General features: G+C 42.0%; 2 protein-coding genes across 5 annotated transcripts; both read left to right on the top strand.

Moving 5' to 3' along the window:
* The first annotated feature begins 20 nt into the window (after nucleotides 1–20).
* gpank1 (G patch domain and ankyrin repeats 1) lies at nucleotides 21–5,066 on the top strand. The gene is made up of 4 exons (XM_061829061.1): nucleotides 21–827; nucleotides 2,607–2,748; nucleotides 2,842–2,911; nucleotides 4,371–5,066. The coding sequence occupies exons 1-4, from the start codon at nucleotides 435–437 to the stop codon at nucleotides 4,822–4,824; spliced, it is 1,059 nt and encodes a 352-aa protein (XP_061685045.1). The 5' UTR covers nucleotides 21–434; the 3' UTR covers nucleotides 4,825–5,066.
* Nucleotides 5,067–5,388: 322 nt separating this feature from the next.
* On the top strand, nucleotides 5,389–16,064 carry LOC133505709 (PRELI domain-containing protein 1, mitochondrial-like). 4 transcript variants are annotated; one of them, XR_009796321.1, is made up of 7 exons: nucleotides 5,389–5,529; nucleotides 7,914–8,111; nucleotides 8,189–8,414; nucleotides 8,824–8,937; nucleotides 9,163–9,241; nucleotides 10,604–10,834; nucleotides 13,881–16,064. XR_009796321.1 is itself a non-coding variant. In XM_061829063.1 (7 exons), the coding sequence occupies exons 2-6, from the start codon at nucleotides 8,020–8,022 to the stop codon at nucleotides 9,518–9,520; spliced, it is 612 nt and encodes a 203-aa protein (XP_061685047.1). In that variant the 5' UTR covers nucleotides 5,389–5,529; nucleotides 7,914–8,019; the 3' UTR covers nucleotides 9,521–9,528; nucleotides 10,604–11,816. The 4 variants fall into 4 exon arrangements, 3 of the variants coding, with proteins under 3 accessions (XP_061685047.1, XP_061685048.1, XP_061685046.1); XM_061829063.1 differs by lacking the exon at nucleotides 13,881–16,064 and adding an exon at nucleotides 9,420–9,528 and having other exon boundaries at nucleotides 10,604–11,816; XM_061829064.1 differs by lacking the exon at nucleotides 13,881–16,064 and adding an exon at nucleotides 9,503–9,528 and having other exon boundaries at nucleotides 10,604–11,813.
* The last annotated feature ends 272 nt before the right edge of the window (nucleotides 16,065–16,336 follow it).

Below are 16,336 nucleotides of genomic sequence, written 5' to 3'. Positions count from 1 at the left end.
TTAATTCGAAGAAGAAAAAAAGATGCCACGGCTAGGAAGGTAGCTTAGCGTTGCTGTGTTCTCCACTTTGGATTATTTTCATACAAATACGCGGTTTAAACGTCGCGTTTTGACGTGTCTGGTTGTTGTCAATGAAGCGAAGAGTTGACGGCTTTTAAAACTTATTGGCTGGTGTTATAGCTGCTTTGCCAGCATTGAATTACGTCTTTCGTCACATCGTTTATCTTGGCGACACATTGTCACAATGATTGTCACTTTCTTAGTGGAGAAATATTATATTTTGTGATATTTAAAAGATACTAGTTAAATGGGGACACTAGAAAAATGTTTGCTTGGTGTCAAACGTACTTTTCGTGTCTTTCCCAATGCATTTCTAATGATTAAGCTGTCACCGGGGCGATGCTAAAAACAACTATTTGAGTTATTCGGTGGCAATGACTGCGTTAGGTTTTACCCCGGCCAGAAAACGGGACATTTTCACCATCGAAGGGTCTCAAACGAGCAGCGCACCCGGCGGAGACGAGGCCAGGCGGTTTTACGAAAGCCTCCTTAAAGATGAGAAAGTGAGTTTGAAAAGACAAAGTGGACAGCTGTGTCGAAATGGGCACACCAGCAAAAGAGAAAGAAGGCGGAGGAGTCGTGAAACACATGCTGCCGTGGGGGAAAGGAGAGGGGAAGGCAACCGAGCAAGAGAGACGACAGGCGGGTACGTCAACTCCGAGTTGTCGCTGGAGCTCCAGGGCCACAAGCTGCTGCGCTGCGCCCAAGATGGAGACCTCGCCGGGCTGAAAGATTTGCTTTCGAAGGGGGTGGATATCAATTTCCAGGTATGTTCCACTCTTCATTTCTCACTGTAGATGAAACGATCTGATATACATGACGTGTTTACTGTAACTGTATTGTTGTATTGCTTTGATTTTTGAGCTTTTAAAAGTTGTTTGCTCCGACAGACTGTTTTCGACCACGTGACTACATCCAGGGCTCGCGGCCATGTTAGATGGGTTTACTCTATCGCTTTTGCATACAGACCGGAGTTATACAAATGTTCGTATTACTGTTAAAAGAAAAGTGACACATGATGGCTAAAAATACTTTGTAACGTTATCAGGACTCATTAGATGTTTCAAGAAACCGTTACGGCAAGAAGTGTACTTTGATCGACAATATCGACCCTTATGCCTTGGAAAAACACAAACGGAGCAAGAATTTCGAACTGTGGGGTTCGGTAACCTAGCCAGACATCGTCCACTATCTCCGTATAAGCGCTTATACCATGGAGCAACTAAAGAATTAAAAAGGTCTGGAGGCCTACAGTCAATTCATCAATGGCTGGGTTGGGGATGCAGCGATATCCATTATAAGCAACCTGCGTCTCCACACTGCTAAGATGAGTGTACCGCACAATGCAATTTAAATATGTACCGCGTGATTACAGTCATCGTTGTTAAATTATGTTGATTGTATCAACGAAAGAGGTATAGATTGCCGCGACTTTTTTCACAGCCGCCGCGCTAGTTAGTGTTAGCACCACCGCGCTACAGAGAGAGCGAGAGTCCCAAATGGAGCCCGCAACTCTTTCTCCACTTCCACAGCTACATTTTTAACTCAACTCACGAAACAGCTAGCGGTGCGGTAACTCGTTTTTGCTAACTTATTGTAATGAAACAGAAAATACAGATTTTGGAGATGTGCATTGGATTCACACACAAGTATAATGTAGGCCTTTGGTCCTAAAGAATACTTCTCCTTCACAGTACTTAGTTATTGCTAAGGAGGTGTGAAATTCTAAAAGTTATCCGATACTTACGAGAACAAAATGCTCCAAGCAAACTCGGACGTAAGGGAATGACTTTGCCGCTAGATCGGCTCTGCTAATACGAGATAGCCACAGTCGTCGCCGTTTGGTTACTAACTGCTCCGTTTTCTCGCACTGGTTCTTGACCACAGCTGGCAGTCGAAAGAAAGACGCTTTGCAACGCCCACTTTGGTTTGAGCAACCGATAACGTAACAGTGCGCCCCCCGTTCATACGCCTTTCCTGCTTAGTTACGGTTTGTTTACTCGAATTCACCAAACCAAAATGGCGACCGGGTTCTAAACCGGAAGGTGCGTGACGTCTGTCGATAACAGTCGATACATCTAGGTAGGTGTTAGCTGTTTGTACCCGAGTCTGAAATCAGTCACTCCTTATGTACTTTCCATCTGATTTAATTTGAGCTGACACTCGTCTCTTAACTCCAGAATTCAAGTTGGCAATAGTACTGTAATGCTTTTCGATGTTTGAAAGTTTCTACTTGAGTCCCCAAGACCCAGTTCTGGGTGCTGAAGTTGTATATCTAAACTTGAGTGCTAATTCCCAATTTTTCCTCCATTTCAGGAAACGAGTGAGCACTCCTGTCTTGGTTTTTGCCATGCATGCGCCTCCATTAGTGTTCTATTGCGTGTTAGCATTGGACAGAACATCTTTGTTTTAAATGAAATGAGTCCGTTTTTATGGAAAGGGGATTTCAATTAAAATGTTATTTATCGGCAAACTGTTTCTCCCAATCACCGTCGTGATCGTCGTGTGGCGTTCGGGAAATGAGATGTTTGTCATTTGTCTTTCAGGACACTTTTTTCTGGACAGGCGTGATGTGCGCAAGCTGGTCGGGGCAAAGAGCCGCCGTGAGGTTGCTGCTGGACGGAGGCGCCGCGTGGGTGGGCGTCGTCGACACTCAGGGTCGGGATGCCAGAGATCTCGCCTCGGAGGGTATGTAAACATCCTCCTCCTGATGATTATTTTTTTTTTTATTATTATTGTGTGTTTACAAGTCACGTGTACTATCATCTGCTTGCTCTTCAGCGGGCCACTGGGATGTGTTGGAGGAGCTGGAGAGCTACGGGAGAAGCCCACCGAGACCAACAAATACCAGGTTCGTCCACCTTCCAGACTGAAATATTTACACCAGGGTTCACACACTTTCCCCAGCAATGGATTTCCGTCAATTTTCAAGTACTTCATAACCTTTTGTGTTATTTCCAGCACTGGAAAAATTAACATTATAGGACCAATGAAAATGATTTATCTGCACAAAGCAAAAAGAAAATGGCAAACAAACTAGTTTGTTATTTTCCGAAAAAGTACTCTGTGTCTCTAAATCAAACCACATCCAGGTACACTTCATCTTTTAATTACAACAATAGCATCGTGAACACATTTTTAAAATATATTATTACTAATAGATGGAACATCTAATCTCTCTGTCACACAGCAAGAGAAATGGGGGAAGTTTTCTCCTTATGTGGTGGGGCTTTATTTGTACAAATATATTTTTAATAATACCATAATTTCCGGCCTATAAACCGCGAGTTTTTTCACACGCTTTCAACCCTGCGGCGATGCGGTTCATTGATTCATTTTTTTTTTCTAGCGGCCGCAAGGCGGCACTCGAGCGGAAAAGGTAAGAGTGAGACCGGGGAAATATATGTGCCGAGGAGGTGACTTTTACCGGTATGTTTTTGTTTTGTTTTGTTTTTTTAACTGGCCCTGTTAGCACTGTGCTAGTGTGTTGCTGCTGTGTTACTGCCGCATCTGAGTGATTTTTACTGGTATGTTTTGTTTTATTTTTAACTGGCCCTGTTAGGTCAGCACTAACAGGGTAAAAAAGAGTGAGTAAGAGTAAGCGTAAGACCGGTGGAATGTATATGCCGAGGACGTGACTTCTACCAGTATGTTTTTTTTTTTGTTTTTTTTTTTACCAGCCCTGTTAGTGCTGCGCTAGCGTCTCAGTGATTTTTACCAGTATGTTTTTTTTTGTTGTTGGTTTTTTTTTTTTTAAACCAACCCTGTTAGCACCGTGTTAGTTTGTTTCTGCTGTTACTGCCGCGTCTCAGTGATATAGGTATGGTTTTGTTTTTTTGGTATTTTTTTTAACTGGCCACCATGTTGCTACTGTGTAGCTGCCGTGACTTTTTTTTTTTACCAGTATGTTTTTTTTTTTGTTTGTTTTTTAATGTTCGTGCTACCGTATTTTGCTATGTTAAGTTAAGATAAGGTATTAAAAGTTTGAAAACCCTTTCTGTGTACCGTCCTTGTTAATATCTCATGTTTCAATGTGGGCACTTGCGGCTTTTACACAGGTGCGGCTTATGTATGTACCAAATGGTATTTCCTTTACAAATGTACTGTGTGAGCCTTATGACCAGGTGCGCTCTGTAGGCTGGAAATTACGGTAATTCATATAAACTACCATAATGGAGAATATTCAAATAGCTCACACACAAATTGTAATTAAAGTGCAGTGTCAACTACTGTGGGGGTTATTACGACTATTTGAATAATTACTGTGCATGTTTGAATTATTTCTTTTTTGTGTCTGTGTATGTACTCAGCTCAGCACAGCCTCAGCACTGCCAGGTGTGCGGCGTGGATTACACAAGCGGCCTGTCATCACACGCGTCCTCCACTCTTCATCAGTTCAACGTCAAACGCCCCCCGCCGGCCCCCGACTACTGCCTCCCGCCGTCCGCCAACAGTTACAAGATGATGCTGAGCTGCGGCTGGCGGCCCGGCGCGGGCCTGGGTCCGGGGGGCCGCGGGCTCCGGGGACCCGTGGCCACGGTCTTGAAAAGGGACCAGAAAGGCCTCGGCTACGGGGAGACGGCGGCAGCCAGGGTGACTCACTTCAAAGCGGGGGACCGAGACGCGGTGAAATGGTCGCGTGTAGAGAACGAGAAAGAAAAAGAGGGGCAGCGACGGAAGGGAAAGACCAAAGCGGAAATTTGGAGGAAAGAACAACAGGACAAAGCCTTCGAAAGAGATTTCCGGGCCTCTTTTTATTCGTGACGCCTGCCGTATTTGTGGATTGTTATTTCACACATGTGATATATTATAAGAGTGGAAAATTCATTTGAAATATTTGAAAATGAGAGTGTGTGTGTGAAAGTAAAATTGTATTTAATTTTGGTGTTCAATTTTTTTCAGGTATGCACTGCTGTGGAAAAAAAAGCAGTGACCCCCTTCTCAAATTCTTATACTTTTGTATGGTTTCCCCACTTTTGATTTTTAAGGTCGTCAAACAAATGTAAATAAACAAATGACCCAAGCGAACTTAAAATTCTGTTTTGAATGGTGAATTAATTTATAAAGGGGGGGGGCAATTCAAAGATACCTGGCCCTATGTGGAAAAAGGTTATTACCCTCATGATAACATGAAAACATTGATTAAATTTTAAGCAATGACCATTTGTATTGACGTTTCCCTAATCACGACCAATCATGAAAATATTTAACTAAATATGTTCTCTGACCCCCATATATAGAATATGAATACGTTTGAGATTTGGGGGTGGGTCACGTGATAAGAGCCATATTTGCAGTTCCATACTTGGCCGCTGTGACAAGATGGCGTCGATGTTCCCAATGGTGGAACCTGTCTGTGATTTTTCGATGGTTCCTTTGACTTGAGGATCCCAAGAACAAGACGCTTGAACGAGAAGAGACGCAGTCCGTGGATCTTTCGGCCAGCATTTGGTTTTGGGGAAATCATTGGTAAATGCTTACCTTTCTTGCTGAAATGTCGCTGGCTTCTCTGCTTGCTTGTATTTTGCCAGGTAGCTTCCTTTCTCGTTGACTTATTCATTCTCGTTCTATTTTGAAATTGCTTAAAAAAATGAAACAAAGAAAGATAATCACCAAGGCGTGTGTGGCAACTCAACGAAAACTTTTCCAACTTGAGTGTTTCTAATAATTTTGTGCCCGGCGCTCGCTTCCGCTTAGCTTTAGCAACATTAGCACGCCAGTGAAATAACATTTGGCCCAACGAGGACCCAACAAGGTGATTCGTCAACATTGCACATTTGCGTCTGGTCACTTAACTAAGTTGTTTAAAAATGTCCTTTCCAATAAATAAACTTTAAGGTTGTGTCAAATTGACGACGTTTACTTCTCATTTACTTAATAAAATTTAAAAATGAAGATTTAAAGGGTTCCCGTAAAAGTGTCCACAAAACTATCAAAATATTCAACAGATTGAAATGACGCAAGCAATTACATGCATTGTTTACATAGAATGATGAGCTTTGTGTCCATATGTAAACACTTTTTCCATGGTTTTATGTATTGTAGTTTAATATAATGCTATGGTTGATTTAGTTATTGTCATGGATGGTTTATGAACTATTCATCCGTTTTCCATATTCTTGGTGATGGTGACACACCACGAGATCTTGAAAATGTTTGACTTAAAAATATTCATTGCCCTTAAATCTATTCTCTACATTTGTTCTATATTCATATAAAACAATGTACACCATGTTGTCATTTAGCAAGTGTATGTCTTCAAATCGAATAGTTTGTGTGTATCTATGTATTAAAGGAGACGTATGCTTTTTGAGAAGTGAAATCATCTTAAAGACAATACAGGTAAATGTATTTACATTTTTCACTCCTGGAGGCACCGCTTTATGCACACACTTGATTTGTGAATGTGGTGAATGCAGCAGACGTTTCCATCGAGTAAATAACTTTGCGGAGAAAATCCATGTGTGTACCACGAATGCCAATCTCCGCTTATATAATATGTGTATAATGTGTATATATAAGGAGAGAGCCTCTGTCGCAATTTTAAGCAGAAATGTTGGCGGCACGCTCTTGGATGGAAAAATGAGGACGACTGTTGCTCTGTAAAAAGCCAGAAAATAATATGAGTCAGGGTTGCTCACATTATGTATATTGGTAAATGCACTTTGTTTTGCTATGGAACGAATCCTTCAATGTTGTTTTGTTTGTTGCTGTACAAAAGGAAACCGTTGTTCAGGTGTCACTAAAGCATAAAGTATTAGCGTCGCAACCACGGCTGTATTTGTTAGGACTAACCTAATAGTTAAAACTGTCTTGTCCAGTACCAGTCAAAGTATTCACTCATTAATACTTAACAAATACTGAGTACTAATGGTTGTTTGTTTCTAGTGTATTTGCCCTGCGATTGATTTGGCTGGCAACCGTTTAAGGGTGTACTTCGCCTCCTGCCCATTGTTGGCTGGGATAGGGTCCAGCACTCCTGCAACCCTCGTGAGGATAAGCAGCAAATAAAATGGATGGTTGAAAGCCCCAGTTAACCCAGTGAGCACAAAGCACTAACCTAAAAATAAGAGAGGATAGCGCATACACATCGATTGGTTGAAGCCAGTTGGCCGCCATCTTGGTACTCCAAAAACGTGTGGAGGACATGGTTTACAGGTTGGATTATGGTGGAGGTCGCATTTGAAAATCAGATTCATTTTGCAGAGTTCTGTATTATGAAATTCATTCAAAATTTCACAGAAAATGTGCTTTCTTGCTTATCTACTGATGAAGTTTGGGCAAAAAACCATGGGCCTATAACGGTGAAGCTGAGAGTTAACAGTGAGCAACAACAACTGTAAATAAAACTTTGTTCAAGTGAATTGAGCTTGTCAGAAAATAAAAAAACCATTAACAAACAAATTTTAACAGTGTCAAAGTAAATCTTTCTAACTTACCTGTGGAATCTTTTCTCGCAGCCACAAAAATGGCGATTAATGGACAGGCTGGCATGGTTGTTTTGGGAGTATCAAGATGGCGCATGGCGACTTCAGTTTTGGTGGTCAATGAGCCAGCCAATTTTTTTTTTTTTTTTTTTTTTTTTTTTTTTTTGAGATCAGTGGCACAAACAACTTCCTTGCTTTCTTGACGCACGGTGAGATGCAAAATTGTCAAACTGCCGCAGTGGCGCGAGCAACTGGCGAGGAGGACATAGTCAATGTAAGAGTGTCATCACTTTAAGTATCTGTAGCTGATATCGGCAGCCCTCACGTGTACCCGATACCTTGAAATAAAGACGGAATGGGTCCAGTACAGATACCTTGTTTACATCACGTCTCCTTGAAATGAACTCTCTCGATTGACCTCTCCAGGACCGTAGCAGACTTTGGATGGCGCCAGTATCCCGTTGGTATTTTTGTGTCGTCACGATAAGTGACTGCACGTTGACGCGTCAGTCGGAGCACCAAAGGCAGAAAAATGGTCAAGTACTTTACTAGCAGAAGTGACATCAACAGCGCCTGGGACCATGTGGTGTCGGCGTTCTGGCAGCGCTATCCGAACCCGTTCAGGTAAGACATGACGCCGTGTCGAAATCCCTCGTGGGGGCGTGAAAGCGCTTCCAAGCATCAATTGTGGTTTTGGGCAGCACTCACGTTCTCACGGAGGACGTCGTGTACCGCGAGGTGACCGCGGACCACAGGCTCCTCTCCAGACGCCTGCTCACGAAGACCAACCGGCTGCCCCGCTGGGCCGAGCGCTTCTTCCCCGCCGGCATGTCGCGCTCCGTCTACATCGTGGAGGACTCGATCGTGGACCCGGCCGGCCGCAGTCTGACGACGTACACCTGGAACCTCAACCACACCACCCTCATGGTAAAAATCGATGCGACGGCTGAAGTCGGGAGTTTTTGGTGAAATTTTCACTTAAGTTGTCAATTTAGTGGGTGAGAAACGACGGCAAAAATGCAAATGTTTAAGACCGTTTCAATGTTTTATTGAATTTATTACTAATATTTTTGATGGTTCAATATGTTTTGTATTTATAATAAATAGTTCCCTTTGTAGAACAATGAAAATTGAATTAAGCCATTGAAGGGACTTTTTTTAAAATAACATTTTAAACGTAACAGTCATACAGGTGTAAAATATTTAAATATAGATGTAATAACGCCTGTTTTTATGTGTTTAAAAAGTAGAAAATGTGGTTTCATTCTCAGTTGACTGCTGTTAAACTGAAATTTTCACCAAACTTCGTCGATGATGTCTTATTTTCTGTTCGCAGTCGGTGGAGGAGCGGTGTGTTTTCCGAGACTCGGGCGAGCAGCCCGGCGTCACGCAGCTGAAACGGGAGGCGTGGATCTCGTCGGGCATTTACGGCTTCTCCAGACCCATCCAGGTGCCGTTGTCTTTTTCCTCCCTTTATTTTTTTTTCCAGAAATCCGCGCGTGACGCCCCTCATCTTATTCTGAATGTTTGCACGCAGTCGGCTGAATTGTGCCAGGAAATCCAAGCCAGTTGTTTTTCCGCAGGGCATGAATATTTTTATATTATTCTTCAAAACAGGAAGATGTTCTTCATATCAGTCCTTTCCTGTTTTGTTTTGTTTTTTTTTCCCACGCAGGAGTTTGGATTGGCCCGCTTCAAAAGCAACCAAGCCAAAGCCATGAAAGGGTTGGAATACGCGCTGTCGAACCTCCAAGGTTGGTACACACCGCTAAATCCGCTTCACACGCGGAACTTCTAAGAAATGCACCCGCTGCATTCAAAGTCACTTGCTTGATGAGACCACAACACACGCATTGAAACAAAACAAAGCCATATTAAATTGTTTTGAAGCTGCTATAGCAACACACAAAACAATATGTCTGCTTTGGCAAGGTGTGTGTGTGTGTTGTGCATTGCCGATGGATTATTGTCGTGTGGTTCTGTCCCACCGCCGTCCCGATCGACGCCACCTTCAGACGTCGGCCTCAGGCTGAGCGGCCTGGTGAGTACGTGAGTGGCAGTTGAATGTATTTAAATGATCAGTGCATGCCTTCATCACTCGTGGTACGGAGGCTCCCTCTATAGGTGCACAAAAGAATCACGTCCTCAACTTTGAAGTTCAGGAGATTACATTTTTTAAGAAGGATTGTTTGAGTACGGCGGCGCGGTGGATCAGCTGGAAAGGACTGGGGTTCAAATCCGGGCCTCACCTGTGTGGAGTTTGCATGTTCTCCCTGTGCCTGCGTGGGTTTCCTCTGGGCACTCCGGTTTCCTTCCACATGGCAAAAAACATGCAACATTAATTGGAAACTCGAAATTGCCCCTAGGTGTGATTGTGAGTGCGGCTGTTGTCTGTCTCCATTTGCCCTCCGATTGGCTGGCAACCAGTTTAGGGTATTCCCCGCCTCCTGCCTGTTGAGAGCTGGGATAGGCTCCAGCATTCCCTGCGCCCTTGTGAGGATAAGCAGCTCAGAAACTGGATGGATGAATGTTTAAGTACAATTTTAGTGACCTTTAATGTGGAATACATTTTGAATCATTCACTCCCATTGACGTCTTGACATTAACCCCAGTTTCAAGTTTTCCATCCATCCATCCATTCATTTTCTTTGCCGCTTATCCTCACGAGGCCCGCAGGGAGTGCTGGAGCCTATCCCAGCCGTCGAAATCAAACCTCTTTCATATTTCCCAGTGGCTTGAGGTGACCTGAAAAGATCCCAGCCAAAGACGGTCAAAAACATGCGGCGCCATCACTGTAAGTTTAGTTTAAGCTAACGCTTAGCTAGGTAGCACTTTTGGTCACGGCGAATTATCTTTTACATGAACATCGTCTCCACAACACAAGTGTTGGGTGCGATGGGAAGGGTGCAGCCGTACCTCACGTTGTGGCCTGGGGGCGCCCGGTGGGCTCACATGTAGCGGAGGTGTGTGTGCATGTAACGCAGTGGAAAAGTTGCAGCAGGTGTAGAGTTTGTAGTAGTGAGCACGGTAGGTAGTTTCACGCGGAATTGCAGCGCGTCTCAGTAAAGTGGCGTTAAGGTCACATCCAGTGTTTTTGGTTTTGCTCGCGAACGCAGGAGAGACGCCCCAGCGGTCGCTCCGGGGTTCGGTGAAGGAGGCCTCCGACAAGGCGAAAGCGGCCCCCAAGAGCCTGGCCCCTCCCGCACAGACTGCTCAGCAGTACGTCTGACGGACCGTGCGTCGTCATCGTGCAAGGGCGCTGATCCACTATGAAGAGCCTCAGGGGGTCTGGCAGACATGGACCAGAAGCACATTTCACTGGTGCATCCTGCATTTCTAAACATATCGTAAGCTACTATTTATATATATATATGTTATCATATTCTTCATTTCCACTTTGTGTGTGAATTAGTTTTGTACGGAGCACCTAAAGGAACATGGGGGGGGGGGGGGGACGAACTGATTTCTCATTGTAATGAAAAACATTCTCATTTTCATGAGAAACTTTCTCGTTGTAATGAGTAAGTTTCTCATTGTCATGACTAACTAGTCCATTGCACGTGTGCATGTATAAAAAGACCCTTATTCCTTATTCAGGAAGCTAGTAGGTAAAGAAGCTACAACCCATAGGTAGCCGTTTTTCGACACTCTCATTGTAATGAGTAACTTCCTCATGAGTAAGTGAAAAAAGTAGCTGCTTTCTCATTACAATGAGTAACTTACTCATGGCTAACTTGTAATGAGAAAGAAGTTAATTTTTTTTTCAATGTCCCTTTAGGGGCTCCGTAGTTTTGCCCTCTCGAATGTTTAAAAAAAAAAAACCTCGAAAGCTTGCAACCAGCTCTGCACGCGCTGTTGTTTACTAATTGTTTGCATAATATTTGCCCAAATAGTTAATCATTCAAAGACACTTTGATGTTTAATGTCAGCTGGAATGAAAACCGTACTTAGTATCCATGTACATAATGTACACGGAGTGCGTGTGCATGGCTAGAAAGGTATTTATAGAAGGTAAAAGTGGGAAAAAAAATTATGTACACTGGAACATGATCGCAAAGGCCAAATGTTTAGCTTCAAGTTGGACTTATGTGCAAGAGTTGTTTGTGTAATTTCAAATACTTTTGAGGAGCTTTTGGTTTTTTTCCTATCAAGCTTTGATAAAAGTGGGATATTTATGCGCTTCTCGAGGGGGCACAAATTCTTGAAAAATGGTTGGTAATTTTTTTTTTTTTTTTATAGGCAAATATGCTGTAAAGGTCTTTATGAAGTATTTGCTTGTTAATCAAATGTAAATAAAATTGTAAATACATGTGGATAAATAGCCGGATTTTCATTTTGTCTATGTTTAGTCATAATTTTCTACCACAGGACTTTAAAATATGTGTACCATAATATCCGGCCTACAAGCCGCGACTTTTTTCACACGCTTTCAACCCTGCGGCTTATGCGGTGATGCGGCGAATTTGTGCATTTTTTTTTGTAACGGCCGCAAGGGGGCACTTGAGCGGAAAAGGTAACAATGAGACCGGTGGACTATATGTGCCGAGGAAGTGACTTTTACCGGCCCTGTTAGCGCCGTGCTAGCGTGTTGCTGCTGTGTTATTAGCGTGTCTCGGTGATATTTACCAGTAAGTTTTGTTTTAACCAACCCTGCTAGCGTTTGCGCTAGAGCGGCGCTAGCGTTATCGCTACCTTTAGTGCGGCGCTAGCGTTAGCACTAGCTTCTTTGTAAATATCTCGTGTTTCAATGTGGGCACTTGTGGCTTTTACACAGCTGCAGCGTATGTATGTACCAAATGCTATTTCTGGTACTGTAGCCCGGGAATTACGGTAATACTGAGGAAAAAGGTGTTGTTTTAGGAGAAAAAAAAATGTCGTACTGCAACAGTGCAGCTGAGGTGGTAAAAAAAAGAAAATGATTAAAAATATGAGCTGTAGCTGTTAAACCAACACCGACAAGATATCAAACTGCGTTTTTTATGAAAAAGTAGGAATGTGACAAAAAAAACAAAAAATAAAAAGGTCAAGATTAGATGGAACTTGTGGGGAAAACAATCTTTGTTTTCAAAGAAAAAATAGTATATGACTGCATATACCGTATTTTATTTATTTATGACATTGCTTTTTACTTTTTTATGTACCGTAATTTCCGGCCTACCGAGCATACATGGTTATAAGCCTCACCCAGTACATTTGTAAAGGAAATATCAGTTGGTACGTACATACATATGCTGCAGCTGTGTATAAGCCGCAAGTGCCCACATTGAAACACAAGATATTTACAAAGAAAGACGGTACACAGAAAGAGTTGTCAAAATTTTAATACCTGATCTTACCTTAACATAGCAACAACACGGTAGCATGAACAGGGCTGGTCAAAAAAAACAAAAAAAAAAAAAACGGTAGCAACACAGGGCCAGTTAAAAAAAAAAAAAAAAAAAAAAGCATATCTAAATCACTCGGCAGAAACACTCTAGCGCAACCCTAATGCGGCACTAACAGGGCTGGTTAAAATAAAAACTATATATATATAATATATATATATATATATAGGTAAAAATCACTGACACACAGCAGCAAAACGCTAGCACAACGCTAGCGCAGTGCTAACAGGCCCAGTTAAAAAAAAAAACATACCTAAATCACTGAGACTCGGCAGAAAGACGCTAGTGCAACGCTAACGCGGCACTAACAGGGCTGGTAAAAAAAAAAAACATATATATATATATATAGGTAAAAATCACTGAGACACAGCAGCAACACGCTAGCACAGCACTAACGCTAGCGCAGCGCTAACAGGGCTGGTTAAAAAGACAAATCGGTAAAAGTCACTCCCTTGGCATCGTCACATAAACCGCAGGGTCGAAAGAGTGTGGGAAAAAGTCGCGTCTTATAGGCAGGAAATTACGGTAACGATCCGACTGCGCGTGTCGCACACCAAACCAATTAATGAAGCAGAGCCAACGTTTTAAGTAGAAAACATTTTAATTATATTACAATGAGAGTACACAATACCTTCAAGTGTTTGCTGAAATGTAGCCAGCACCAGGTATGCGTGCACACACACACACACACACACACACTTGCGCATACACACACACGCGCACATTTTTTTTTTTAATAACATCTCATCAACGCATGATACACATCAGCGAAAAAAAGATCATATTCACAGGTCTCTGGCACAGAACGCTCCCCCCTCCCTTACAATCCACCGAAACAGACCCGCCTTTATTGTGTCCTGTATTTTTTTTTTTTTCAATATACTCTATTTCATATTTAATTTAAATCTATTAGAAAGTTTGACCTACTTAAAGCTAGGCTGAATTACAAACATTTGAAGAGTTATCTGGTGTGGTAAAGGCGCTCAAAAGTGACTTTTGTATTTGGCAGGAATATTGATTTTTGACAAGCACCCGTGATGCGTATCATCATCATCATCATCATCATCATCATGGTCAACGCTGTTTTCTGCGTTCAATCTCTGCAACTGTTTGCACCAACACCAGCCATCAAATCCTTCACTTTGCACAGAAGAGCGGATACAGTGGATCATCACGCACTGATTATTACATACATACTTGCTGTGCTACTTAATTTTTTTTTTTTTTTAACATTATTTAAGAAAATACATCTGTCACAAGGCACGTCGTTACAAAGGGAGGGTCTTGCGTGTCTGCAGAAAAAAAAAAAACGACAATGTCAGCTGTTGGGCCACACTGAAACTAAACAAAACAATTACCATATATATATTTTTTGTAGGGGGAGGATAATACCACTAGATATTTTTTTTGTATTATTGGAGGAATAAAAGTGACGTTTTGACAACAGGGGATTAAAAATAAACATTTTGGGACAATGGTGATGGGAATTAAAATTTAATATCCCCCCCAAATGAAGTTGTACTATGGTGAGAAATGTCAATACAAAGTCATAATTTAAAAAAAAAAAATAATAATTAGGCGTTTTGATTTTACAAGACAAAGAAAGCAATATTAGATTCCTTGACTTTTACAGGGCAAAAAGTACTGTATTATTTTCCGAGAAAAAAAAGAAATAAAATGAAACAAAAGGTTTTACATGGGAAAAAAAATGTTACACTAAAAATGGAATGACTGAAAGAGCTCAAAAAATGATAATTTTAGAAAAAATTGTCAGGAATTTAAGAAAAAAGTTGTAATAATACAGGAGGAAATTCATAACTTTAGAGGAAAAAAAAGACAAAAATATTAATAAAGTTTTAGTAGGTTTTTGTTTGTGTACATTGTAATTTCTTCCCCCCACATTTTTACAAAAAATAATATTTTTTAAGGTGGGGGGGGAATTCTAATTTTTGAAACCAGGACATTGTTGTACCTTTCCAACTTTTTCTTCTATTTTGAATGGAATAAAACTACAAGTTTCATGTACGTTGTATGTTCTTTTTCTTGCTAACTTCCTTATGTAGTATTAAAAGAAAATTCCCCAAAAATGACTTTTTTTTTTTTCTTGCAAAATCTCCTTTCCTAAAATTCGGATATTACCCCCCCCATAATGTTATGATTGTGATATCATCACAACATATGCCCCCAACATATTTTATTTTCTCTTTCGCTCGCTCCGTCCTCATTCCTTCAGGGAGGTTCTGTGCAAGAGATCATCTTTCATGCCATTAGTATGCTGCTTTTTTTTTTTTTAATTAAATCAAAATGTATTGCTGCCACACGCACACAACCTTCATGTTGTTCCGCTGGTTGTATTTAATTTTTCAGAAACGTTCCATCTCATTTATTTATCATTCCTCTTATTTTGAACACGATTATATGAGGGGAGTCCCCAGAAATGGTCCAATCAATGGTCAATATCGTCGATTAGCTATTGTCGTTGTTTCATTTTTAAACTTGTAATTACATGATAATAATCGACTTTATGTGTGTGTGCGTGGCAGCATTACGCGACCAAACTTTTCCCGCCAACAGACTGAAATGAACACGACGGTCACGTTCAAATCCTCGACATGAATGTAAACTGTCCATGACGACAAAAGAAGAAAAAAAAAACCTTTTTTTTGTTTGTTTTTGTTTAAATCATTTTTTTTTTTCTTTCTTGGCCCTCCTGCAGTGTTTGAAGAGAGTGCAGATAGGAGGTCGTCAAGAGTTGGTCACCATTAAACGCACCACAGAGTCAAAAACAAACAAATAAACAAACAAGAAAAAAAACACCTGCTTGTCTTCCGAATTCAAATGAAAGGAGAGGAAAAAAAAAAATCAACAACCCTGGCCTTCCTGACAAAAAAACAAAAACAAGCGCACGATGGTCGTATTGCTGTGTCAGCGTAGAAGGAAATAAACAAACAAACAAACAAAAGAAACAGTGTTGCGGAGGTCAGGCCGGGACGTTTGGGAGACGATTCACGCCGCAGAGCTGCCATCGGGTCAATTATTTTTGAAAATCGCTCCCCGCCTGGCCACGCCCACTCCACCAACACAAAAGTCTTTGAAAACAACAACAGCAAAACAACCAAAACAATAAACGCGCTTCAAGCCTCAAAGGGTGCAGCCCCCGGTGGTGACCGTCACTTTTTTTTGGGGGGGGCGGGGGGGGGCGACTGGAAGCTGCCGAGGGGCGTTACCAGTGTAGTCTGGCTGAAGGGGGGGGGGTCACCAAAAGTCTGGAGGAGAAGAGGTGCGCGGACCTCTCCCGGCATGCCCCCTGCTGGTTGGAAGTGTTTTTTGGTTGATGTTTCCAGTTGGTTGGGGGGGGCTGAGTGGGGGGACCCGGGTTTTGGGGGCGGGGTCAGGGCCGTGGGCGGCTCACCAAGGCACAGAACGCAGCAGGAAAGTCTGCTCCCCCGAACTCCCTTCCACAAG

Source organism: Syngnathoides biaculeatus, chromosome 9 (genome assembly GCF_019802595.1).
Source record: "Syngnathoides biaculeatus isolate LvHL_M chromosome 9, ASM1980259v1, whole genome shotgun sequence".
In the NCBI taxonomy this organism is placed as follows: domain Eukaryota; kingdom Metazoa; phylum Chordata; class Actinopteri; order Syngnathiformes; family Syngnathidae; genus Syngnathoides; species Syngnathoides biaculeatus.
The sequence above is the reverse complement of the archived record's forward strand: the minus strand, read 5'-3'. Positions and strand labels throughout refer to the sequence as shown.

Bases quoted from the DNA above. Each gene is read 5' to 3' on its own strand.
- gpank1 (XM_061829061.1), top strand. From the start codon at position 435: ATGACTGCGTTAGGTTTTACCCCGGCCAGAAAACGGGACATTTTCACC. The intron at 828-2,606 runs GTATGTTCCACT...TTTGTCTTTCAG, and splicing joins GGGTGGATATCAATTTCCAG to GACACTTTTTTCTGGACAGG. The intron at 2,912-4,370 runs GTTCGTCCACCT...GTATGTACTCAG, and splicing joins CCGAGACCAACAAATACCAG to CTCAGCACAGCCTCAGCACT.
- LOC133505709 (XM_061829062.1), top strand. From the start codon at position 8,020: ATGGTCAAGTACTTTACTAGCAGAAGTGACATCAACAGCGCCTGGGAC. The intron at 8,112-8,188 runs GTAAGACATGAC...GGTTTTGGGCAG, and splicing joins CGCTATCCGAACCCGTTCAG to CACTCACGTTCTCACGGAGG. The intron at 8,938-9,162 runs GTGCCGTTGTCT...TTTCCCACGCAG, and splicing joins GCTTCTCCAGACCCATCCAG to GAGTTTGGATTGGCCCGCTT.